We start from the raw sequence: 24,697 nt of genomic DNA, 5'->3' as shown, positions 1-24,697 counted from the left end.
GATGAATGCTATAATTAAGGACTATAAGGACAGAATGAACAGGAGCTATGCAGAAAGGTAAATATCTGTATGATGGCTCGTCCAACTTGGTGTAATCAGATTTGACAAAAACTGGATTCTCAGACAAGGAGGTAACTACGCTGTACGAAAAGACCTCCAGCCATATGACCCAGCTAAAGAAAGAATGAAGTTATAACATGTGTCTGGACCTGAGAACCCTGCATGGTTTAGAAATACGCTGGTCTATTAAATGGTTCAATACTGCCCCCTGCTGCAGAAAGCCTCATCATCATCCTTTTTTTAAATGCTTTTTATTTATTCTAGTCTTGAATATGAATATAGAACATGTTTAGTCTACAGGCTCTTTTAGGCCTGGGAGCAATATACAACCACAATACAAGCCAGAATGCATACATTTATAGCCAGTGCAAGTACATAATACACATATTAATGAATGAGAATCATACTGTATATGGATAGTGCAATTATTTTTGCTGTTTTAGCATCTAGCTTAATTAGCCACATTAATAGAATTTGGGTGAATGCCTCAGTAAGTAAAATATAAAATGAGTTCAAGTTTATCTACTATTGTATGATTGACTACAACAACACCCCTGTGGTGAGAAACACAACCATGAAGGAGCTCAACATCACCATAGCGACCCCAAAGAAAGCAGCACTAGGGATAGCGCCACTGTTAAAGGTTTTGTCGTGGACATATGTGATGATGGACAGCGCTCCTGCGTACGCCTCCTCGCAGGCCGGCTTGATCTGATCCTCTGGCAGCAAGTGGCTGAACTCACCTGGAGGGTCATTAAGAAACATGCAGAGTAGTACCAAGTAGAATACAGTGCATTATGTGTGGCTGATGATTATGTAAAACACACGTTGGTCAAGCCAAGCTCACCTTTGTCTCGCAGCTCAAAGGTGTAAGAGAAGGGGATGCCGACGAGACGAGCCCAGTCGCGGCTTGAGCCTGAGTTTGGATCTAAAGGTTAAAGTTAAAATTGTGATCAATCATGAGTTAATCCATCAGGAAGACTACTACACATTTTTCAGAATTGTCTACTCTTTTACACCACATCCTATAGTTTTACGCTTTCCTATCAAGTTAGAATACTCCCTTTTAGTTTGAATCATCCAGTCAATAAAGGTAGTTGTTTCCTTTCTTTTTCAACAAACTGAAATCCACACTTTCAATAATGTGTATTCATCTGTGCTGTTTCTCAATGTGGATGATTTCCTTGGTACACTGCCTTGTGGTGCACAGTGAACATTTGCTCAGTGTGTGAATTTAGACCGGAGTGTTGACTCAAATAGCTGCATTGATTGGCTGCGTTGCTATCACAGGAAGTGACAGTCGCCATTGTTAGCTAGCTAGTTAGCGTTATTGTTAGCAAATAACTACAGGATACTAAATTAATCTGATATAACTAACAGTGGCTTATTTTTGAAAATAGAATAGTGCTAGGTGTACTAAATATAGAAAACACGTACATGTATAACTTTTATTTGTATAATGCTGTGTTCACGGGAGCTGGATGCACCACTAACATTATGTAGTAAAAATGGCTAACTAATAGCTAAACAATGCTATCTATTCAATGCAAAAAATACATTATTCAAACCCACAGCATCTTAAGAAATTATGCATTATATCCCATTGATTCATATTGACAGCTAGGGTGATGTGAATTTATATCTCACATATTCCTCTTTCTTTTTATATTTTGGCAAAGGATAAGTCAGAAAAACTTGTCAGAGCAAGCGCAGATCATGTGTTAAAAACAGCTATTCATGACAGGAGAGAAAGGGGGATGGCATAAGAAGTCTTACAGAGGATTTGTGGAGATGTTCCTACAGTGTAGCCCATTCCATGTAGCTTCTTCATTTCTGCTGCTGCTGCCTTCCCCACTGACACCTTTACAACCCACAAAATATTATTTTTAGTAAACCAAGTACCCATAGTCTCTTTCCAATCAAATCTTAAAGGGTAAAATAGGTAAAAAGTGATCATAACAATCTAACACAAATCTAAAGGAATTTTTTGATCAGTGCAGTATGTCGCACGAAGACAAAGTAAAGCGTTTTGTTCCATAAACCATTAACTTTTCTGGTTTTGAACGTTGTGTATATTTCATTTAGGTTTACCGTTTAAATCTCTGTAATACAAAGCACACACTTACCAGTTCATCATAGTTGGGTGCAGAGATCTGAGGGTGGCCATATGGTAAGAGTATAAGTTGCCCCGCGGAGTGGATGGTGAGAAAACACAGAGTCTGTTTAACCATCTTACCTAGATACAGACAAAATGAACAAGTGATTAAAATCAAGATGGCATTAAGACATTGATTTCTTAATGGTCCAAGTAAATGTTGAAAAGAGTGTAGCACAGCCTCAGTAATGATAGTCAAGTAATGCTTATTTTAAAATTTGATTGTATTAATGTTGTCGAGATTTCATGATAAGCTCAGGGACAATGACATTTCAATGATAGATGATTACCAACAAAGTCCATCACAGCTGTAGCCTCTGGCTCTGACCCGGCTTCTTTCCCACAGTATGTGTTTGCACAACTGTCAAATGACACACCAACCGCTGAGGAAAGACACAACATCAAGTACATCAACATTAACTTGTGATAATATATGGCAGATTTTACAAAGCGCTGTCAGCTTTATGATTCAAACATACTTTATTATGTCAAAACAAAATTATAAAATGTGAGTTCCTAGGGAAACGCTTGTGAAAACCAACAATTAAATTGCATGAGCCATGTCACAACAATATTTCATTTAACTCTGTGGCCTTCTAATATCCCATACACATGTAGCTGTTCATGTCAGTAGCAATACATTTATCTGGGGGTGTTAATTTTTTGACACATTTTTGACTACAGTATAGATGTTTTGTTTCCACCACATCCTTTCTTTTTAGGTTTATGACATTTCGTATATGATTTAAATAAGTTTTGCAAGTAATATTTGTTTAATTTCTGGAAGCTTTGAGTCACTATCAGCTTGAGGCAAATGAGGCATACTGTTGTAATTCTTGAAAGCATGCGACTCACTTCCCCAGTTGGCGTTAAAATTTCTGTTGAGGTCAACACCAAGGCAGCTATTGCCCGAAGGAGGGGTGGAACGAGACTTCCTCCAAATTCGAGTCTACAAAGAAACAACACACAGACGCAGTTGAAGACAGTTTTAAGTATAAGGTTGTGATGAATGATGAAACAGGGGGTTACGTATTGTAACCCTAGTTATATAAGCACAGGCGGAGCCCTCTACTGGACTCTATGGGTACTACTCTCTATCATGCTGTGCGTGCTTTCACCTACTGAGTTTACGTAAACGTAGCCGGCCAATCGGGGCGAGCCTACCTGAATGCGCGTGCAGGCCCACAGTATATAAAGGCGGCTACACCCGCCGCCCACTATCCTATACACTCTTCAGCGAGCGGACTAGGAAAGACAGGGCCCCCAGGTAGAGGGCTCCGCCTGTGCTTATATAACTTGGGTTACAATACGTAACCCCCTGTTATATTTCATACAGCCCCGATGTATACACGCCCTACCATCCAACAACATCGACCCACCACACCGTCCCTGACCGGCTTTTGGCTAACATCCATTGCATCCCCACTTCCTCCCATCCGGTTGTAACCGTAGAGAAGTTGGGGCCGCAATTTGGATAAGGCACACTCACACACGCTTACCTCCTGTAGAGTGTGCATGGAAAAGATCTGTGCGGAGACTCCGTCTGGAGCCTACCGCGCACCATGTTCCCCAAGTCCCTCAGGAGCATGGGAAAACATAAGTGCACCACGTCCCCCACACTCACACACGCTCCGTGTAGAGTGGGCATGGACAATAGTGAGGAAGGCTCTCCCAGCCTGCCTCCAGCCCTGTATGGGGCTGATTGCGCACCATGTCTCCCGAGTCCCTCAGGAGCATGGGAAAACACAAGTGCTTTATGTCCAGGGGGGGGGGGGGGGTCAGACACCTGCTGACCCACAGCCACCCCCCCCCCCCTCTCACCAGTCATGCATTGCCTCGGCAAGCACAGACGACGAGAAGGAGCCAGACATGTCCAGGAGATAACATTTTATGAAGGAGCCTGGCGTAGACCAAGACGCAGACGTGCATATATCTTCTACACTCACGCTGCTGAATAAGGCTGTTTGACACAGCCACAGCCCGTGTAGAATGCGCACGGACCCCAGTGGGGAGGGCTCTCCCCGCCCGTCCATAGGCATGTATAATGCACCCGCATAGCCATCCTGTTGTTAGGCGCTTCTTGGAGAGAGCTTTTCTAGCCACACCATTCCCAAAGCACACAAACAGCTGTTCAGTGTGTCTAATGGCAGCCGTGCGCTCTACTTAACATGCTAGCGCACGCACTGGGCAGAGGAGGTGCAATTTAGCCTCCCTGGCCTCAATATGGGGTGGAAGATTAAAGCTACCTAACTGAGTAGCCCTTGACCTGAACGAACTCCTTAGGCTCTTAGGAGTAAAGGAGGGGTTCGGTCTGAGTGTCGCCCCGCTACGGTCACCCCGGATCAAAAGGCAGCTTGGGTGCACCGACAGAGCGGTCAGCTCGGACACTCTCTTGGCCGAAGTCAAGGCAAGTAGCAATGCTGTCTTCCATGACAGTGCTTTCAGAGGAGAGCTCCAGGGGCTCAAATGGTTCTGTGACCAGAGCCTCGAGCACCAACGGCAGGTCCCACTGCGGGGCGGAGGCATGCTCTACTGGCCGCTGCCTCCTGACCCCCTGCAAAAACCGCGACATAAGCGGCTGACTGAAAGCTGACCTGCCTCCAAATCCCTCATGGCAGGACGAAATGGCTGCTGCATACACTTTAATTGTGGAATGAGCCAGCCCCCTGTCCACCAGTATCTGTAAGTAGGTAAGAATAGAGCCCAGCGTGCATGACAGAGGCTCTAGACTCCTTCCTTCACACCATCGCCGGAATCCCGCCCACTTTGGCCTGTAACAGGCTGTGGTGGATTCTGCTCCTGCTGCTTGGATAGTCTGAATAACATTGTCAGACAGCCCCACCTGTCTCAGCCTGTCCCTCTCAGGAACCAAGCCTGGAGAGGTTGGCCCAGAGTGGGTAACGCCCCTATTGCCCCTGCTTCCTGAGACAGCGCTCCCCAGACCTGAGGAATAGCCCAGACCTGGCCCCCCATCATCTGTGTTACCCCGCGTACCACGGCGCCAGGCGGCGATCTGGGGCCACTAGGATGACTGACAGCTGCTCCCGCCTCACCCTATCCAGAAGGGGGGGGATAAGGTGCAGCGGTGGAAAGGCGTAAAGCAGCTTCCTTGGCCATGGCTCGTGTGCAAATGCGTCGACCCCCAAGGGCGGATTGTCCCACCGGGCCAGGGAGAACCACAGGGCACAGTGGCTGTTGCGCCGATTGGCGAACAGGTCCACCTCTGCTCTCCCGAACTGAGTCCAGAACTGCTTCACCACCTCCAGGTGAAGCCTCCACTCGTCTGGCAGGGGTCCGCCTCTTGACATGAGGTCGGCCCCCCCGTTCTCCCGTCCCGGGATGTGGAGGGCCCTTAGAGACAACACAATCTGTGAAACCCACAACCATAGGTTCTCTGCCGCGGTCAACAAGGCTATTGAGCGGACTCCGCCTTTGCTGTTGATGTACGCCACTGTGGTGCGGTTGTCGCTCCTCACTAGCACATGTTTGCCCTGTATTAAGGGTTTGAAGTGCTGTAGGACCAGCATCACTACTTGCAGCTCCAGGAGGTTGCTGTGCCGAGCCTCTGTCAGAGGCCAGCAACCACCTACAGCTCTCTCTAGGCACGTCCCCCCCCCCATCCTGTCACTGAAGCGTCTGTAAAGACTGTGATATAGGAGGTCACTTGTCCCAGTGGAGCTCCCCTCCGCAGATTCTCTGGGGACCCCCAGAATCGGAGGTTGCTCTCTACTGAGGGGGGGATGATCACCAGACGTCGTTTGTGTCTTGAGATCTAAACGAAGGCCGGTAAGCCACCTCTGTATGCGACGTGCATGCAGAAGTCCGAGTGGCACTACGGAGTGAGCAGCCGTCATGAGACCCAAAGTCTGCATGATGATCAAAGCCGTCACCGTCGCCCCCTGACACAGCCTGCAGACTGCCCACAGCAGGGATGCCTGTCTGCTTTCTGTCAGGGTGGCACGCAGTCTGCCTGCATCGAGCATCACCCCCAGATATTCTACCTGCTGGTGAGGTATGGGGGAGCTCTTCTTCCAATTGACCGCAACTCTTTTTCAACCCAACTTGGTTAGGTGTAGGATCAATTGGGCTGTGTGAAACATTGCCCATTCCCTGGACCTGGCCATGACTATGAGGTCGCTCAGATAAAAGAACACCCTCATGTCATGGTCCCGCAGCGGTTGCAGCGCCGTAGCGTGCGTGGGGATAGGGAGTAGCCGAACGTCAGTCTGTTGTACTCGTAGGCTAATCCCTGGAAGGCAAAATGCAAATACTTTCTATGTTTTGGAGCAATTTCGCCATGAAATTAAGCGTTCTTCAGGTCGATGGTTGTGAACCAATCGCCTGGCTGCACCAGTCCCAGTAACTGTTTCATAGTTAACATATGGAACTTCTTGCATGCAATGTGCTGGTGCAGGCATTTGAAGATCCAGAATGGGCCTGAATTCTCCTGTCTTCTTGGGAACCAGGAAGTACAGGGAATAGTGCCCCTTCTCTCTGACTTGAGAGTGCACATGCCGAGAGGAAACCTATCTCCTCCTGGGATGACAGATTTGCCTCTCTCATGCCTCTGAACGGAGGAGGGATGCTGCAAAACTGGAGTGAATAACCCAGTCTCAGTGTCCTGTCCGTCCGCCCTGTTAATACACCACTGATTTTCCATTCCCCATAACATTGTGTTAGGGGATGTGCAATCAGCTGCGGAGCCGCAGCTATGAGGCTGTGGTACTCTCTGGTGGCCCACTCCGCCGTCAAACCCTCCATAAAAGGAAGTTTGACCCATGGGGGGCTGACACAGAAAGGGCCGTTTTTCTATAATGCAGTTTCCACTCAGAGAACAAACCGGCCGATTTTTCACTAAGGTCCCTAAACACACCACGGCAGCACCGTGAGAGCGCGCGCTCCGCCATAATGCTGTTTTCTCTCAGAGAGAAAGAGCCATTAATCTTCTTCTGTTCATGAACGCACCGCGGCCCGCTCTCGGGAGGTCGTCATAATGCCGTCTCTTTGAAACGGACATTATGGGAAAATGTGGAATTGTGGAGAGATGACTCTTAATCTGGGATAAATGCCATAGTCTTTACTAAATGCATTTTTCACACACACACACATCACTCTAGAACTAGGGTTACAATATGTAACCCACCGTTCATGCAACAGGGCCTCTTTTCGACTTCCTGTTGAAAGGAAACCTATCTCCTCCCAGGATGATATATTTGACTCTATTGCCCCTGAATGGAGGAGGGACGCTGCAAAGCTTGAGTGAGTAACCCAGTCTCAGTGTCCTGCCCCTCTACTCTGTCAGTACACAGCTTTTGTGGGGCTTCCATTCCCCACAAAACTGTGTTCAGGGGACATGCCAGCAGCTGTGGAGCCAAAGCTAAGAAGCTGTAGTATTCTCTGGTGGCCTACTCCGCTGCCAAACCTTTCCATATGAAGGGAGTTTTGGCATAGGGGCTGACACAGAAAAGGGCCGACACAGAAAAGGGCCGGTTTTCTACTGAGGTCCTTGAACGCGGGGCCGCGGCTCTGTCCTAATGCCGTTTCTTTGAAACGGACATTATGGTGAAAAGTGGAAATGTGGAGAGAGATGACTCTTACTCTGGGATAAATGCAATCGTTTTCACTGAATGCGTTTCTCACACACACATCACTCTCTCTTGAACCCGCACAGTGTTTTGACAGCACTTCGGTTTATTCCACTCACGTGCACGCGCCCACCTGCTGGCTCCTATACTGGAGTTTACAGAGGGGGCGGGGAGTGTGGGACAGTGTTATTTCCTCTGGGGATGAGCAAGAAGCAGCCACGCTGCGACTACTCCACACCCACGTGACCAAGGAGATCGATCCAAAGAGCCCTTCCGTAAACACGGGGGCTCCCGGCCCGGGAGATCAACAACACGGTCCTTTTGGAAAGTGCCATGCGGCGTGATCCCTCACCGGGATATCACACGGCAGACAACGGCGGCAGCCACGATCAAGCTACAAATAATCGCTCTGATCTGGTGAGGTGGGGGCATCTCCAGCAATGAGCGAGATGCCCAACACACCCGTGTTTATTTGCAGACGCATTGTCACGCGATAGCGTGGCAGAGCTGTTTTCAGCTCCCTGCCAAGCCTGCTGCCCGATGGGAGCAGCTGCGCTCCGCCGCCATGGTCATCACCTAGGGCGGTGGACCTCCATGGACCGGACCCAGAAGTGCCCGACAACGGCAAACGGAGCAATCCGCCCCGCTGGAATGGCGACGTGAATGGCACCGCCTCGACCATATCCTGGTCCCCCAAATAGTGATGGCAGTTTGACACTGAAGCTTCGAACGGAGCTTCAACCCTGGACTTCCTATTCCATAGAAGCAGTGCTTCGAAGCTTGCTTCAAATCACGTGACATATGACGTCCGCAGCAGCAACTGCTTCAAATCACGTGACATGTGACGTCCGAAGCAGCAACTGCTTCATTTCCTGAATGAATCACTTGACTGGTTCACGGTCCATTCACGCGATTCAATGCACTGCCTTGTCTCGATTCTGACAGGTGACAGGTTGAAACAGTTTCAAACTTGAGTGCTTCAACACTTTATGACCGCTCTAAACAATGCGCAATGTGTGGGTTGTTGTCGTAGTTTGCGTTGTTGCTGTTGAGTTGTTGTTGTTATTGCATTTGATATCATTATAGAGCAAGCCAGGAAGTAAGATAGGTCGTTCTGGCTCGGGAAACACTTCGAAATGTGGAGAAGTTGTGAACAAAAGGACAATTATCAGTAATATGAAAACAGTTAAATATTTCAAGGAATAGATAGCCCAGTGGATAGAGCCGGCGGCCCGAATGCGGCGATGTCCTCCGCGCAGCGATGTCCTCCGCGCAGCGATGTCCTCCGCGCAGCGATGTCCTCCGCGCAGCTTGTTCAAATCCCGGAATGGACGTATTTTAATCATTGCTTTTCAACTTTAATAACTGATAAAAGGCCCTCTCCGCCCAAAAACATGTCCAGCACTCTCTAGTCTCTTCTCAATAACCCAATACACACAATTATCAATATTTAATTGCAAATAGAACATGATATTCAGTCTTTGTGTGTGTGTGTGCATCGAATATTTTTCAAGGCAAAGATACGTTAAACCCACTGCAGCCTTGCACTTCGCCAGGAGAGGTCGCTGTAACTGAAGCTTCGAGAAATGAACCTATTTCCGACACAATTGTCCAAGTGGTTCGACGCTTCATTCAAAGCTTCATTTTGCCATCACTACCCCCAAACACTCTAAGCAGAGGTGGTGGAGACCGGCGCCCGCGATCAAACCAGGGCAGGTGCATGGCCGAGCTTCCAGTAATGGTGAGTCCATTTTTCCTTCTAATCTTCGTTCGTTTAACTTTTCGGTTGTCAGCTCGTCTGAAGAGAAAAAGGATAGTGGGCGGCGGGTGTAGCCGCCTTTATATACGGTGGGCCTGCGCGCGCATTCAGGTAGGCTCGCCCCGATTGGCCGGCTACGTTTACGTAAATTCAGTAGGTGAAAGCACGCACAGCATGACAGAGAGTAGTACCCATATAGTCCAGTAGAGGGCGGAGCCTGTGTGAAATATAACAAATAACAATCCTTGACTGTATTCAAATGATGAACTCACGGTGGTATTGACCCAGGTGTACATGTATCCGTCCACATTGATCACAGGAGTAACGTAGACGTCCAGGTTCTGCAGCATCTGCTCCAGCTTCTTATTGGTTTTATACGAGGTCACAATCTGAACAAACGCTCACATGTCAGAATAAACCACCGTGAATATGTTCGTCTTTTAAATGATGTCTGAGTGTACACACCTCTTTGACAAACCACTGGCAGAAGGCGGGGGCGATCCACTCTCGAGCATGGATACCACAGTCCATCCATATTACCTTCTTCTCTTTGCCCTCTGGGTTTTGTAGTCCAAACTGGAGACGGACAACACGAGTCAATTTAAAAGTAAGATGTGTGCTATATTTAGTAAGACAATTAGTTTAATATTTTTGGTTCAATATACATATTTACCACCTTATCACTTAGAAGGTGTTCTCAATCATAAATAGTGAGATTGTGATGAATAGCAGCATTTTGCTTAAGATGCAAACATCGACTACCGTTGATATTCAGTTCAGACAAGTGGCGAGAGGCAAGTGAGGAAAAACATTTGGTGATCAAGCCTGATTTAACATGTTTTCTCTCCTGTGTTTATAGTTAAGACATAGGTAAAAAAGAGAGGTTTTTCCAAAATAATCTTTTTTAAGTTTCTTTCCCACAAGAGGATGAGCTGCAACACTACCCTATGTTTGAAATAGGAGTAAATGCATTAAGTTGTGAATGTCAGCCTCTTGTGTTCAATATAGGTATTACTACAACAGATCCCAGGTGAAAGTAAAAGTTTTGGTAGTCTTTCTTTTCCGTCTCATAAGTGAAAACTACTTAATCAAACTTAGAAAATGGCTCAGCAGAACTTTTTTCTTACACTTGCCTCTCAGGGCTTTCGTAAATTCAACATAGCATTATGTGAAAAATGAAGCAGATAATGTACAGTATGTTACAGTGAATGTGTTGTACCTTCAGCAGTGCGATATTTTTTCCTTCAAAAGTGTGACCGTAGACAGCAGAGGAGACCAGCTCTGGGTTCTCTCGCTCCACATCTTCCATCCACTTGTATATCTGTGTTAAAATTTCATCCGTGTTATAATTCATTCTTGTAATGTACATATATTACACAAGCTCCCTTTGTTCAAATCCATCCGTAATCTACAATCTTTATAGTGTCTAATGGAAGAAACACAACTGTGAGACAACAAAAGGAGGGAAGATGTATTACTAATAAAATATCATCTGGTTATAAAGGGCTATGGATAGATAGACTTTGACCTCATCCATGGGGTGATATTTGGTGTAGTCATACATCCGTGTTGATTCCAAGCCCTCAAATAAACTGTGGATTAAAAACATGAATAGGGTTATATATCATCTTTATCTGCCTTGTGGCACAAAAAAACATAGTAAACAGGTGAACGGTGTTACAAAACAAAACACTTCATCTAGCAGTTCATCACATTATTTCCCTGACAAAACTATTTTTTTAAAGCTGTTCTCAAGTCATAAAATCAGGAGAAATAACAATTTAGATCAGACTTAGAAAACAGTCAACAAAATATTTTATTCCCCTCACTTGTCTCTCTGGGGCTTCCGTAGAAGTAGAACTTTTTGCGCCACATGTTTTAGGAATTCGTTGTGTCGCACTTTTGTACCATAAATATTTCACGAACTACACTGCTATACCGAAAAACCTTTTCTCACACTAACATGCTAAGTTTGAACACTTACAAAAACAGATTCCCTAAAACCAACACATAACAACACAACTCACCTGTTGGAAGTCTGTACAATGGTTAACACCAGCACGAAGAAACCAAGTGTGCTTTTCTCCATTTTCTTATTTTTTCTTACTCTTACTGCTCATGAAGCTGTCATACTATCTGCTCCTGCAGCACTAACTAATGCTGCAGTTCCAGTAGCAGAGTTTCTTTACAGCCAGATGACCTTAGACCAGGTATATTGGTGAGAAAACATTTCAATTTTATTACAGCAGTAGTAAATACATGTCACCTATGAGAGAAAAAAAATCATAAATAAGTTATCTATTAACCTTTATGAAGCGCCACTAAAATTATATAACAGCTGATAGACATACTGCTCTCTTTTTGTTTGTTAATCCTAAATAAATACTCATTGTGCTTTTCTAGAAACACAAAACATGACCATATTAAAAAGCAGTCAGTACATTATACAGTACAGGTCGTGCAGTGAGCCTGTGTTTTGTAGCGATAGAGCTAGAAAGCTATGCCTCTCCTGCTGCATTCTGCACCATCAGGAGTTGCTGAATAAATGCGCCATTCATCCCTGAACTGGTGTGTGTGTGTGTGTGTGTAGCTGTTGTTTTGGTTGTCCCTTGTTTGGATTCACGTGGATAATGTAATTGACAGCAGGCTCTCATTCAGGTCAGGATAGGCACAGTGAAAGGGGGACGGACACAGGAGAGTTAAGATAGCGCCTGGATTTGTAGTCGTCGACATTTGTAAATGTTTCAGGTTGGACATTGTTTAATTTGGTGAGAATTCAAGCGAAGGAGGTGTTTGTTGTGGGATTTTATCTATTGGAAAGGGCCAATGGGTGCCAAGTATACCATCTGTTGCTGTCAGTACTATCTGAAACACAACAGGGAGGAGAAGAATGCTATTTTGCGGTAAGACAAACACCTGATACACTTGATGACAACCCAAAAGCCTCTAACCCTAAACCCTCTTTAAACCAGCTCTTTCCTCTAATTCTCCTTCTTTCTCACCAGTATGCGCACCACTACAGCTCCAAAACAACCAGTGCTGTTATCCAGTGACACCAGTGACAGTGACACAGAAGAAGAGAGCCTTTTCGGGCCACGGCCTTCGAGAAGGAAGCCTGGGAAAAAGCAGCCGAGCCAGAGGAGCAGTGTGAACCCGTTGGCCGACACAAACAAACCCTGTGAGCCTCAAATCAGGAGAGGATCAGACCGAGAGCTGCAGGCCTTTATTAGCATGAGAGACCAGGCAGACACAGCTACAGAGGTGAGAGACAGCGTGTCGTTGCATATTAAATGTGCAATGTCAAAGGGAAATAACACACATAAACACATAGAAAAAAACAGCATAATAACTGTCTCAATCTGTATCTAAATAAAGAGAAGAATCAGATATTTATGGTTTTTTTTAAAACAGTGACAAATCCCAGAAAATATTAATTCTTCGCCTTGGTATGCAACAAATAACCATGGAGCAGGAGACGCAATGTATTCACCACCACATGATTAATTGCTAAAAGATCTTGAGATAAAGTCTGGGGTTTATTATAAAAAATGTAAATATAATGATTAGGTAAAAGCTTAAAATATGAAAAAACACTTCAAAGATCTATCTATCAAAGATATAACATATATGTACGTATTACTGTAAAAATTACTGTTTTTGGGTGATATGGTTTTTAAATAAATGCTAAAAAAGTTTTTATATTATATCTTTATTGAGCTTTTAAAATAACAGTTTATATATATATTTATAAAACGGACAAGTCAAATCAAGCAATCTGGTTCTTGTGACGAAGGTAACTTCGTCACTATGGACTGACGGCTTCGAGCTGGGTAATCATGCACATGTGGGTTTGCACAGGACAAATGTAGCACTTTAGTGAACAGTTTGCACTATATTAGCGGGATTTGCACAGTACAGTACAGTTACAGTGGGGGGGCAGCTGCCCCCCCACTGTAGAGCCTTGCCCCCCCAGCTGCCCCCCTAACTTTTGTTTCCCTAAAACTGTACTAAAACAAACCTACACTATTTCCACAAGCTTCTCAAGCAACAAAACAAGCATTACATTAGTTAAAAGTGAATCATTTTAAATATCATTTTAGGCCCGATAAAAACGCAGCTACGGCGCTGCATTAAACTGCGGAGCGGCGTTCACACAGACCACGGCTCACACCGCTGCAGAGAGGGAGCGAGCTGTCCCAGCACCTATGGATCAGCTTCCCCTGGGAGCATTTCCCTTTCCACTAGTTTTGTTTTTACTAAGGACGAGAGCTTGAATCTAAATATTAATAAAACGCTGCCGTTTGAATCGATAGCGTTTAACAGACGGGCGCTGTTTGGGGCGTTACGTCACAAAATACTACGCAGACAGCGTTAGCTGGGAGATCGATCACATTGCTAAACTACGCGGTAGCCTACTATTAAATCCACGTAGACTCTTGCAGGCCAGAGTATAGGAGTGATTCAACAACAACAAAATACATATGAGAAGTGATCAGGACGAACAGAAAAAGAAAAAGATAGATGAAGAGACCAGGAGGGTCAGAGCAGGAGGAAGAGGAGGAGATGAAGAGACCAGGAGGGTCAGATTAGGAGGAAGAGGAGGAGATGAAGACATTAGTGAAGAAGAAGAAATATATGTGAGGAATAAAGATGAAGTATCAGAAAGAGGGCCAGAGGCAGGGATCAGGAGGCAGATGAAACTCCAGCTGGACCACATGGTATGTTCTTATTCTCCTTACATATTCCATCACAGCAGCACAATCTAGCAGCTCTTAGTATTGACAAATATTGATTGAAATGTGTTGCTGCACAGGTCACCTTCAGCTCTCTGAAGAGATGGGTCATGTCATTTGTGTACTTAATTATAACTAAGTACTTACAGTATGCAGAATTAGAGTATTCTCTGAATCGGGTGCCTTTTGGGTCTTTATATCTTTGAAAAATGAAACCAAAATGTTTGGTCATAACATCTGGTAGTGGACTACTTACATTTTCCCACCTCAGGCACAAATTATAAATAATTACTAGGAATTTCCTTGAAAAAAATGTAACATGGTTGAAGTTTTTGACAAAAAGTAGCCATGAGACCATGTTTAGCTAAGATATGGCACCACATGGAAGTCAAGGACATTACAAAATTGTAATATTTTGCAAAACTATTGTTTATTTTTGTAATAAACAATTATTTACTATTATTAATTCATACAACATAGTTGAAATGTTGAGTTTGTCAATCTTAATCTGAAAATACAAAAACTGAAATATAGGTAAGAGAAGAAACTGACACTTTTGTGATGTAATTCCCTCAATGCAGATCACACATGGACTGATCCATTATTTGAGGTAAGCTTGGGGGACTCAAAGGGCACCCGATTGTTTGTCTAAACACCTTGTTTCTCTTGTGCATTAAGAACACTTGTGTTAGGGCATGAATTAACAATAAATAGGTTATATACAGTATAAAATACCACGTACTGTCCGCCCTCCTATGCCACCCTGGCATGACCTCTTGCCTCCCGTTTGCCCCCCCATGTAAAATGTTTTAGAACCGCCACTGATGGAGCATATGTGTGGGCTGGACCTGTATTTTACAGGAAAGGAGTGAGCAGAGGTTCGAGTTGTCGATTCTTGTTCTGTGACTATCTGCCTCACCCTCTTTAGACTTTCAGTTGCGCGCTACTAAAGAGACACGCTACCATGGAAACCAAACAATGGTTGTCAAGTCCTTCAGGGTTTTGGCCTGTATCAGTGATTTAGCCTGACTTGAGAGGCTGGAGGGCAACAGAGGACGCTTGGACAACTCGAATTGTGTTCTTTTTGTCTTTATTTATTTAAGACAGCTCCAAGAATTCATCAGGTTGAAAACCTTCAAAACACAACGTACAAACAAATGTTAGCTCATATGCAAACACAAATTACAAACATTTTGCAGGCCTCACTGCATTCTCAATAATAATAATACAAACCATGTTTTAATTAAAAGGATAACTTGTTATTTTTAAAACCACATCATTAATTTAAATGAATTAATAAGAGTGTTTGTCACTCTCTCCTTGGAGACAAGCACCAGAGAAAACCTCATCTGAACACCTGCGCTGTCTAAATTACACAGCAAACAAACGGAGCACAGGCAGACCACGCTGAGTAAAATGCAGTCGATTGCGCAACAGCACTCTTGCAAAGTGAGGCAACAGATCAAGTAGCCTACATAAACCACAATAAACACCGGAGAATCATACCAACGGCATCTCCGGAGCCTCACACACACTGTCGCCTGGTTCTCCCTCCGTGGCTTTGAGAACAAGAGACCGGCCATCACAAACTACGCCCCTTATGTTGCCGTGTTACCGGAAGTGGCATTCATATTTTTCCAATACAGCTCACTTATGAAAGGTAGCCTTGGTCCAAAATAAAACGAATACCCTCTCTTGGTATTGAACAATACAATAATAATAATAATAATACTCTAAACGAAAACACATAATTATTTCTCAGTCCGTTTTTCACCGATATTATTACATATTGACTTTCGTCTCGACAATGGTGTAGCTGTAAAGTCAGAGTGGAAACAGTCGTGAGTAAATCTGATTTTGTCAGAAATCGGGAGAAATGCGGGAGAAATATGACCCCGGGAGGAAACCGGGAGAGGGCTATGAAATCGGGAGTCTCCCGCGAAAATCGCGAGGGTTTGCAAGTATCCAGGGTTGCGTTCCGATAATCCAAAAATCAGCTGCTAAATTCTAACCCTATCTCCTATTCCTTGACCTCTGAGTAAAACGTCACGGGGTTAAGGGATAGTGGATAGGAGAATTCAAAAGGATTTAGGAGAAGAGACCGCGGTACTTTAGAGAATCCGAATGCACTTTCACTATCCGACGTGTTTATGATGTGCCAGCGGACGTCATTTTGTGCGTCTGCTGCTGTGGGGAAACTATGGAAACTACAGTTTGCTATACAGCGGACTACAACATGGATGTTTAATAAGAACGAGGGACTACTGTAAACTCATCTAGAGACTCTGCACCGTGCTCTGATGCTGTTGCTTTATGCTTTATGAACGTGGACAACAGAGAAACATATTCTTCATGACCAAAGTTGGAATTGAAATAAAAAAGGAAAGTGAAACTTATGCTCGTCACCCTCTCCCTCCGGTCCACATTAATACAAATGATCCAAATACGTATGATTGTATGAAAATATCTTAAAATCATAAATGTATTTATTATAAACGTTAGTCCTTAACATCTATCACTGTGTATATCACCATTCAAACATCTTTTAAAAGTTGAACAAACCACACAGCTCAGTAAAGACTGTGAGATGTTGACTTTATTTGATCATTTCAGTAAAAACTAACGTTCATATTTCTCTTTTTGATTATAATACTGATGAACGTTCAGAAAAAAGCACTTTGGCAACTTACCACATACGTTTTAAAATGCTTAATAAGCACCGTAACTTTCATGATATAATTTCTCGGTCATAATCGGTTGTTTCCGTGAACGGCCGACTGTTGTGATGGCAAATGCTGCTGCTGCAATGCATTGTGGGGCAGCATTTTCTCCTCTCCTTTCGGTTAGGGAGGTCCAGTGGTTCCTAAGCTAAAGGAGGTTATAAAGGAAGTTTGAAACCTCCTTTCCTTTCATTTGGAGAATTGGAACGGCACTTATCATGGCTGCCAGGGACGTACTTCCGGGTCATTTCACTCCGTTAGGAAGGTTCCTAAGCTAAATGGACTATTGGAATGCAACCCTGCTCTCCCGTCTCCGGTCCCAAGGTCCGTCATCGTAAAGGGTCCCCGGGGAAACAGCGGATCATTTTTATCGTTCCGGATGGGGTTAAAGGAGCAGGTTGGAGGCAGGGGTGATTTGTTATCATGTACATTTGGCTTGTTAGTTTATAACGGTTTTTCTTTTCATACAGTAATTAAATATAATGTAAGTAAAGGAGGTTTGTCATTCTCCACTAAATGTTTATTGTGAATAACTACGGTCCTTATCTGAGCTGACCACATCTCTGCACATGCCACCCCTTTTGGATGGTACGGTCCAATTGGTGGGTCTATAAAGGGTGGCATGTTGGGCTCATTGGGAGAGGGAATAGTGTGGGAGACAGTCATTGGGGGATATTGATGTGGTCAACCATAAATCCCCACACCGGGTTGTATCAAGACGTTCTGCCTCTGTCTCCTTACTTGGTCGGGCCGCTCACTTGTCAGCCTCACAGTTCTTAGCCGTGATATAGTGAGCGTATACCACGGGTAGAATTGTAGTTACTTTTCACAACAAGTCAGTATCTCTCTGCGTCTGAGAAAAACTGTATACAGTTGGGCTGAAAAGCAAACTGCCTGGGGGCCGAACCACGCCCCTTAGCTGTGATATACTGAGCATATACCACGGCCTGTTGTGAGCTATTGCTTTAAAAAATATATATATATATATGTATATATGTTCGCATACTGTACACAAACTCGAATACATACGAGTACATAACAGTGGAATGCTGTAAATATTAGCAGAAATTGTAAAATGTTTGTATCAGTTCAATTGTTTGTGTCTAATATCATATTGGCAACACAAATTACATAGAACTGTAAAGACCTTGTAGCTATATCTAAAATATGTATATAATATATAAGGCCTTTAAAACTGTAGTCCTTAAAATAAGTTTTAAAATAATCAGACAAATACTACCAAACACTTCTGTGATCATTTTTTGACTGGGATTTAGTAGATCCGTACATCTATTTTTCCATCCACTGATCATTGGATTATAAGCGTTTATCTGGATAAAGATGTACTGTTCTTTCTTGGCTAAATGCTTCTAAAAACTCCACACATGTACTATTACCAGGAGGTACTAACAGTAATGTGTTAATTCGGTCAACATCTTCTTATCTGTTTTACTGTTCCAGCTCTCTAATGTAATTAAACAATAAGGGGAGAGGAGACAAGGCTTTCAAAGAAACCTTTTAGACTCACTTCTATGAACTCAAGCTAGATTCCTAAATAACTTAATGTTCAGAATATCAAGGAAGAAATTAACTTGATGTTCCCAGTACCAGGAGGGGAAAGAAAGTGTACTGCACACTGTCACACAGTTCCCAAAATAGAGACATGATACTTTATTCACTCATTCAATCAGTGACCCAAGACTTCTTACATAGGCACTAAATGTAGGTTGTTTACAGGGATGGGAATGTTACTTAAAGGGGCCCTATTATGCTCATATTCAGGTTCATATTTGTATTCTGTGCCTCTACTCTGACATGTTATCATGGTTTAATGCTCAAAAAGGTCTTCATTTGTTCATACTGCCTGTGCTGCAGCACCTCTTTTCACCCTCTGTCTGAAACCAGAGCACAGTCTGTTGTGATTGGTTAACTGGCTAAATCTTTTGGTCATTGTTCAACCGCTAAGAGATGTCCCGCCCCTTAGCCTATCGCATACAATGTGTTGGATGGCTAGCCAGTACAATCCTGTTACATGTATTCGGATACTCCCCAAGCCTGGTTGTTTATTACAGAGTGAATGGGTTAAACACACTGTGACTTTGTATGTGTGTGTGTGTGTGTGCAATAAGTTCTCCACAGGATAAGGGTTAGGACAGGGTTATGGTTAAGTCAGGGTTAAGGTTAGGTCTACAGTAAACCTTCGTGACTGCAGTCTCTGAGCAGGCAGTTTGAATTTGATGAACATGTGACCGTCAGACTTCATGTAGAGAATGGGCCGGCTGCGGGACACATTGGGCACATTGTGTTTAATAAATGAAATTCCTTAATGGAGATGTGGGCCAACAGCTTGGCAGTCAATTCAAAGAGAATATTCACTGAACCATTACAATTATGTCTGCAGATTGTTTTTCAAATGAGGACAAACAAACTGAGAATCGGGCCAGTTGTATTAAAGGGAATTCAGCAATAGGGGAAAATAAAGCCCTGTCAATAAAGTGGAACATGCTGCTCTGTAAACTCGTTGCTTTGTGTGATATAAAATCATTATGCAAGTTATTCCTACTTACATTTACATGTATACATATACAATAATTTCTCATCTTCAATCACCTCTCTTCATTCTCATAGTTTTCCAAAAAAGTGTTTCTGTACATCCTTTTAACTCTTTAACTAGAGGTAGAGCACATTTTGTGTCTTGATGTCTTGTTGAAAAAAATAAAGTTGAACTCCATCTGATTCAGCCAGCTCTACCCTTTGGTTGACATGTTATGCACAAAACAACCTCTAGATGTCACTGTGGTTCAAACAGAAAGCCCTTCAGCTCGCTTCAAAAGAGAAAGTTGGCAATGCTAAAAATCACTGCTGAAGAAATCACTCTTTTTGGTCAACTTTTGTAAGGTAACCATATCCTTTTTGACATATTTTAGTGTCAGGGCACTGACTGAACATAATTAGATAACTTGATGCACAAAAAAAGTTTTAACAAGGGTGTAATTATTTTTTTGAAAATATGCTCAACCAATCGGTCGAATTGGCCTTTTATGGTAAGCTAGCAATATGACTTTTTCAGAGTTTCAGAGAAGTTTTCCAATAAAATATGGTAAATAAATGGCTAGATTCATGGTAATATTACTAAATCTAGTACTGCCTTATGAGTCTCAGAGTGAAAGAGTGATAATCATTTATATAGCACCTTTCATGCATGGCATTCAGCCCAAAGTTGCACACAGATGAGGCCAACACAGGATATAGACATTTGCTGTTAGGCCAGTGGTTTATTCTTAGGCCAATTCAGCATATACAGTAAGATGAGCAAGTATTTTTTTTATCATGAAAAACACTTTACATTACTTTTTTCCATTTTTATTTTATTTTTTTATTTTACAATTATAATTTATTATCTTTTATGAATATATCTGGTTGTATATATTGCTCATTTTCCATAAAATAAACAAATGTATTTGAGTTTGTGTTTTATTTGAGTTTGATGCATACAAATACTGTACTGTATATGATGATTGTTGAAAATGTACTTTTACCAAGGCCAGCTCGACCAGTTGGTAGAGGGTAGAGGCTCAAAAAAACAAAACTGTGTGGTCAGTCAAAAAATGGTTTGTGCTTATTTGTGGCCCATTTGATAAGAAAATGCAAAAAAATAATTTTTCCATAGCTTTTTTCTTGGTCCGGTAATTACTGAATTATGCTTGTGCTTTGTTTGAACTCCTGCTCCAAACCATTCCATAAAATCACCCCACAGATTGTTAAACTCATACTTCTCAGAGTTGTTCTGACCTTGAGTTGTTTAAAATGTAGATTTCCTCTCAAATTATACCCACCCTCTCTGTCTATGAACAGTGTTTTTAATTTCCTAGGAAGTAGATTATGTCTGGCTCTGTACATGATTTGTGCCGTTTTAAATTTAACCAGATCAATGAACTTCAATATGTGTGACTTCAAAAATAATACATTAGTGTGTTCAAGATATCCAACATTATTGATAACTCTTATAGCCCTTTTTTGTAATATGTAGGTTGGTTTTGTACATGTTTCCCCAAATCTCCACACAGTAAATCAGATATGGCAATATTAGTGTGTATTTAGTTTGTTTGTTTCAAGTGTGCAGTTTCTAATGCCATACAGGGTCATTTTCACAGTAGATTTCTTGACATGCCATAGTCAGAAAAGCACAGGTGCTTCTCACATTAATAAATGCTCTGCTCTATTCAAGTATCCAAAATTGAGTGACAGTTAGATAGCATGCACATTACCAGGACCTTAAAAATAAAACTGCTAAATGGAATTCAGCCCGTCGTTTATTATTAACACCTGTCATTTTCCGACTGTGACATGTAAAAATGTTTCCTGTGAAAAAAGGCCTTGAGTCTTAAATTGACAAAGTGGTATTAATTTGATACTTAAAAGGGCCTTATTATGCTCATTTACAGGTTCATATTTGTATTTTGTGCCTCTACTTGACATGTTTCCATGCTTTAATGTTCAAAAAGCTCTTTATATTTCTCATACTGCCTGTGCTGCAGCACCTCTTTTCACCCTCGGTTTGAAACCAGAGCCCAGTCTGCTCCGATTGGTTAACTGGCCGGCTCTGTCTTGATTGGTCAACGCTTAGAGATGTCCCGCCCCCTACCCTATCACGTTCAATGTGTTAGATCGCTAGCCAATAGAAGTGCAAGTGTTATATATTGATGTCACACTGTGCAATGGAAGTAAACGAAGGAGTCCAATGGAGGCTTTTAAGCAAGGGGAATGTGTGGGAGAGAAACTTCCTCCGGAAGGAACTTTGGGATTTTAGCCTTTGCATAACATTTACATGCACACAAACCTATATAACAGACTAGAGGAAAGGGTAAACCCCTAACAGAAAAATAGGGCCCCTGTAAAGGTCAAACGAACCTAACAGCAGGGCCAGATTTATGCGGTCTAATCCAGGAGATCTCCTAAGGCAACATAAGTGAAAACACCTGTGTAAGTGTACTGTATGACTTAAGCAGCAGGTAACCATCAGTTATACACACAATGATTCAACATCATTGCTCTATCCACCCAATTTCCAGATAAGATAACAAATAATGTATCATATGCTTTTGTGTGTGTTTAGGAATGGGAGAAGCTGAATTATGACATACACAGTTTACGCTATACCAGACGAGAAGTAAGATCACGGTGGAAGAAAATCCTGCTATTGCTAGGTGAGAAACTATTTTATTTGGTTCATTTGTGAACTCTACTCACCTTATTTTGTTGTCCTCGGTTGTATCTCCTCTTCATCTTCCCTCAGGTTATCAGTGCGAGGTGGACGCCTTGCTGTGTGTGAACAAACAGAACCGCTTCAGTCGAGATCAGGAGCATCTCAACAAAACCACAGAAATGCTGAAACAGCTGCTGGACCACACCTCCCTGTTTCCTCCTGAAACTGAACACCAGAACACATACCTCTGTATCATGGTAAACACACAAACATACACACTCATTCTCTCTTCCTCACCTATTTTTTTATGATTACGCTCCTCCATCTTTTCCTTCAGGACCGCCTGGTGTCGCTGGACAGCGCAGAGGACTTTGTCAGACTGGCCAAAGAGAAATATCCCAAGAAATTATAAGAGAAAGTGTGAGAAAAAAGAAGACACAAAGGCTGGAAGAGAGGGTAAAGAAAAATATTAGAATGTTTAATTCAGTACAATTAAAGAAATTTGACCAGAATCTAACATTCATTTCATTTTAGAGCAAACTGTAATTGTAAAGGGCAAATTAAAATACTTTCTGTTCGACATGTCCTGTTGACTTAATGAATGTAATTCCTCTGTGTTTGTACATTTAAAAAACAAATTGTTCCACTGGTAAATGCTGCTTGGACTATAAAAACAATATTCTTTCAGATTATGAAGTCATACATTCGTGTGAAAATTCTCAGAGATTGATATTACGATTTTCAAGAATCACATCACTTCACTTTGCAAGGTTTGATCCACCTCATAGTGTAACACAGGCTGCTTCCTACCGTTTGTTATGCCTGCAGTGGATGAACTGATCAAATTATATACTTCCCAATCACATTTTAAGCCGGAATTGCCATATCTCAGAAGAATACAGACTTAGAAGAGACATTATTCAGAAGAAAACAACTGATCAGGTCAGGATGATTTGATTACTTTTGTATACCAGGAACTACATAACAATGGACATCGCCATGTTCCCTATTGCACCTCCTCACTGTGGCACTTCCTGTTTACTGGTGGTGTGGTTTGATGAGGTTGATCCAGCCTTGCAAAGTAATTTCTCGTGAACAGATTTTCTTTAAAAAAACTTTTTTTAAACCTATGACCCTCATACCCCATCCTCCAAAGTGGTATTAAATACCAGACAATTTATATTTCGTTAAACATCTTTAACACATGCTAATAACTGGCAATACTGATGATATCACTGTATTTTCTGGGTTGTTTTTTGCTCACCATGTCACTAATAAAGTATATTTGTCCAGTTAAAACAATTAGTAGTCTTATTCAATCTCACTGTTTTTGGTTGAGTAACACTGTGTTAGCCGCTTTCTCCAACAGGTGGCAGCATATCCTCTCTTCATGCTTCAGTGGGTCAAAATGGATGAGAGAAAAAAATAATTGACTTAGCTGGAAACTTCTGTATCACAGATGGGGTGTAGCTTGATCAAATGATTTAACTTGTGAAGTTCTTTATTTTCTTCTTTCAGTGAGGAATATGGTCCAGTTACTCCTAAAAAAGACAAAAAACTATGCAGCCTACTAACTGGAATACTAAACGTCTTCATTTCCTGAAATGTTTGCAGGATGCAGATAATAATGTCTGGTTCTATCTTTTGCAAAATAGTTTGATACTCTTCAGTCTTTGTATCTTCAGTTTCTTTTGTCTTCTTCATGTAGTTTATGATTGTGGTATGCTGTACACACATTAAGGCTTGCACACACACACATGGACAGAGAAAGAGAGAGTTCACGTCTGACCCAGATATTGTTCTCTCCAAGGCTCCTTCGCCAAGTTAGGGAAACAGATGTGGAATTGAAAGAGGGGTGCGTTGGGGGAGGGGAGCACTTTGGGAAGAGGACCAATGATCTTGGACCACTGAACGGCATTGTGCAGCCTGCACCTTTTTCTCATTATACCGTTGTGTGTCTGTATGTGTGTGATTTCAAAAATTGAGTAATGCTGACATCATTCTTCTGACTTTCAGAATTTTCTAAATTCTGTTGGATTTCCAAAAGAAAGTAGGCGAGACAGATCAGGGTTCTAACTTTAGTTTTACAGAAATATGAAGGAAGAAAGAAGGGAATTATTAAGAGGGTGATTATGTATGAAGTTGGAATACAAAAGTTAATGAAAAGCAAACTTGATTGTCAAATTCTGTCATGTGTATTTGTGTTCAAGGGTCAAAATGTTATCATGGAAATCACTGCTCATCCCCCTGTGTGTGTGGATGTGTGTGGATGTGTCTGTGCGACATACTTCCAAAGGCTAGTCAGTGGTCCGGGCGTACAGTGCTTTATGGTTGCACACACTCATGGAGACTATGCTCATTCAGACTGTGGCTCCTTCTGCTTATGGTCATTTATTATATCATTCACGCACGCGCACCCACAACCGCACAAACACACACATGCATACAGGAGTGAGCCATGGTTTTCTCTTCATAGCTT

The 24,697-nt window shown here is 42.6% G+C and overlaps 2 protein-coding genes across 4 annotated transcripts; one reads left to right on the top strand and one right to left on the bottom strand.

Annotated features, from left to right (window-relative positions):
- Nucleotides 1–315: 315 nt before the first annotated feature.
- LOC117553365 (carboxypeptidase O-like) lies at nucleotides 316–17,033 on the bottom strand. 3 transcript variants are annotated; one of them, XM_034227255.1, is made up of 10 exons: nucleotides 16,983–17,033; nucleotides 10,779–10,880; nucleotides 10,025–10,135; nucleotides 9,832–9,948; nucleotides 3,071–3,164; nucleotides 2,506–2,598; nucleotides 2,187–2,296; nucleotides 1,837–1,921; nucleotides 908–988; nucleotides 316–803 (listed from the first exon to the last, which is right to left on the bottom strand). In XM_034227255.1, exons 1-10 carry the CDS (start codon nucleotides 17,022–17,024, stop codon nucleotides 601–603), a joined length of 1,038 nt encoding a protein of 345 aa, XP_034083146.1. In that variant the 5' UTR covers nucleotides 17,025–17,033; the 3' UTR covers nucleotides 316–600. The 3 variants fall into 3 exon arrangements, with proteins under 3 accessions (XP_034083146.1, XP_034083145.1, XP_034083147.1); XM_034227254.1 differs by lacking the exon at nucleotides 16,983–17,033 and having other exon boundaries at nucleotides 10,779–11,107; XM_034227256.1 differs by lacking the exons at nucleotides 1,837–1,921; nucleotides 16,983–17,033 and having other exon boundaries at nucleotides 10,779–11,107.
- LOC117553366 (melanoregulin-like) lies at nucleotides 12,286–23,416 on the top strand. Its single transcript, XM_034227257.1, has 5 exons — nucleotides 12,286–12,462; nucleotides 12,565–12,820; nucleotides 22,129–22,219; nucleotides 22,309–22,475; nucleotides 22,556–23,416. The coding sequence occupies exons 1-5, from the start codon at nucleotides 12,386–12,388 to the stop codon at nucleotides 22,628–22,630; spliced, it is 666 nt and encodes a 221-aa protein (XP_034083148.1). The 5' UTR covers nucleotides 12,286–12,385; the 3' UTR covers nucleotides 22,631–23,416.
- Nucleotides 23,417–24,697: the final 1,281 nt, after the last annotated feature.

Source organism: Gymnodraco acuticeps, unplaced genomic scaffold (assembly GCF_902827175.1).
Source record: "Gymnodraco acuticeps unplaced genomic scaffold, fGymAcu1.1, whole genome shotgun sequence".
Lineage (NCBI taxonomy): Eukaryota > Metazoa > Chordata > Actinopteri > Perciformes > Bathydraconidae > Gymnodraco > Gymnodraco acuticeps.
Note: the sequence above shows the minus strand (reverse complement) of the source record. Positions and strands in the feature narration are given on the sequence as shown.

Coding starts and splice junctions, on each gene's coding strand:
- LOC117553365 (XM_034227254.1), bottom strand. CDS start 10,928: ATGTACATTACAAGAATGAATTATAACACGGATGAAATTTTAACACAG. Junction 1,922..2,186: donor CACCCAACTATGATGAACTG/GTAAGTGTGTGC, acceptor TGGGTTGTAAAG/GTGTCAGTGGGGAAGGCAGC. Junction 989..1,836: donor AACATCTCCACAAATCCTCT/GTAAGACTTCTT, acceptor TTTAACCTTTAG/ATCCAAACTCAGGCTCAAGC.
- LOC117553366 (XM_034227257.1), top strand. CDS start 12,386: ATGGGTGCCAAGTATACCATCTGTTGCTGTCAGTACTATCTGAAACAC. Junction 12,463..12,564: donor GAGAAGAATGCTATTTTGCG/GTAAGACAAACA, acceptor CTTTCTCACCAG/TATGCGCACCACTACAGCTC. Junction 12,821..22,128: donor AGGCAGACACAGCTACAGAG/GTGAGAGACAGC, acceptor GTGTGTGTTTAG/GAATGGGAGAAGCTGAATTA.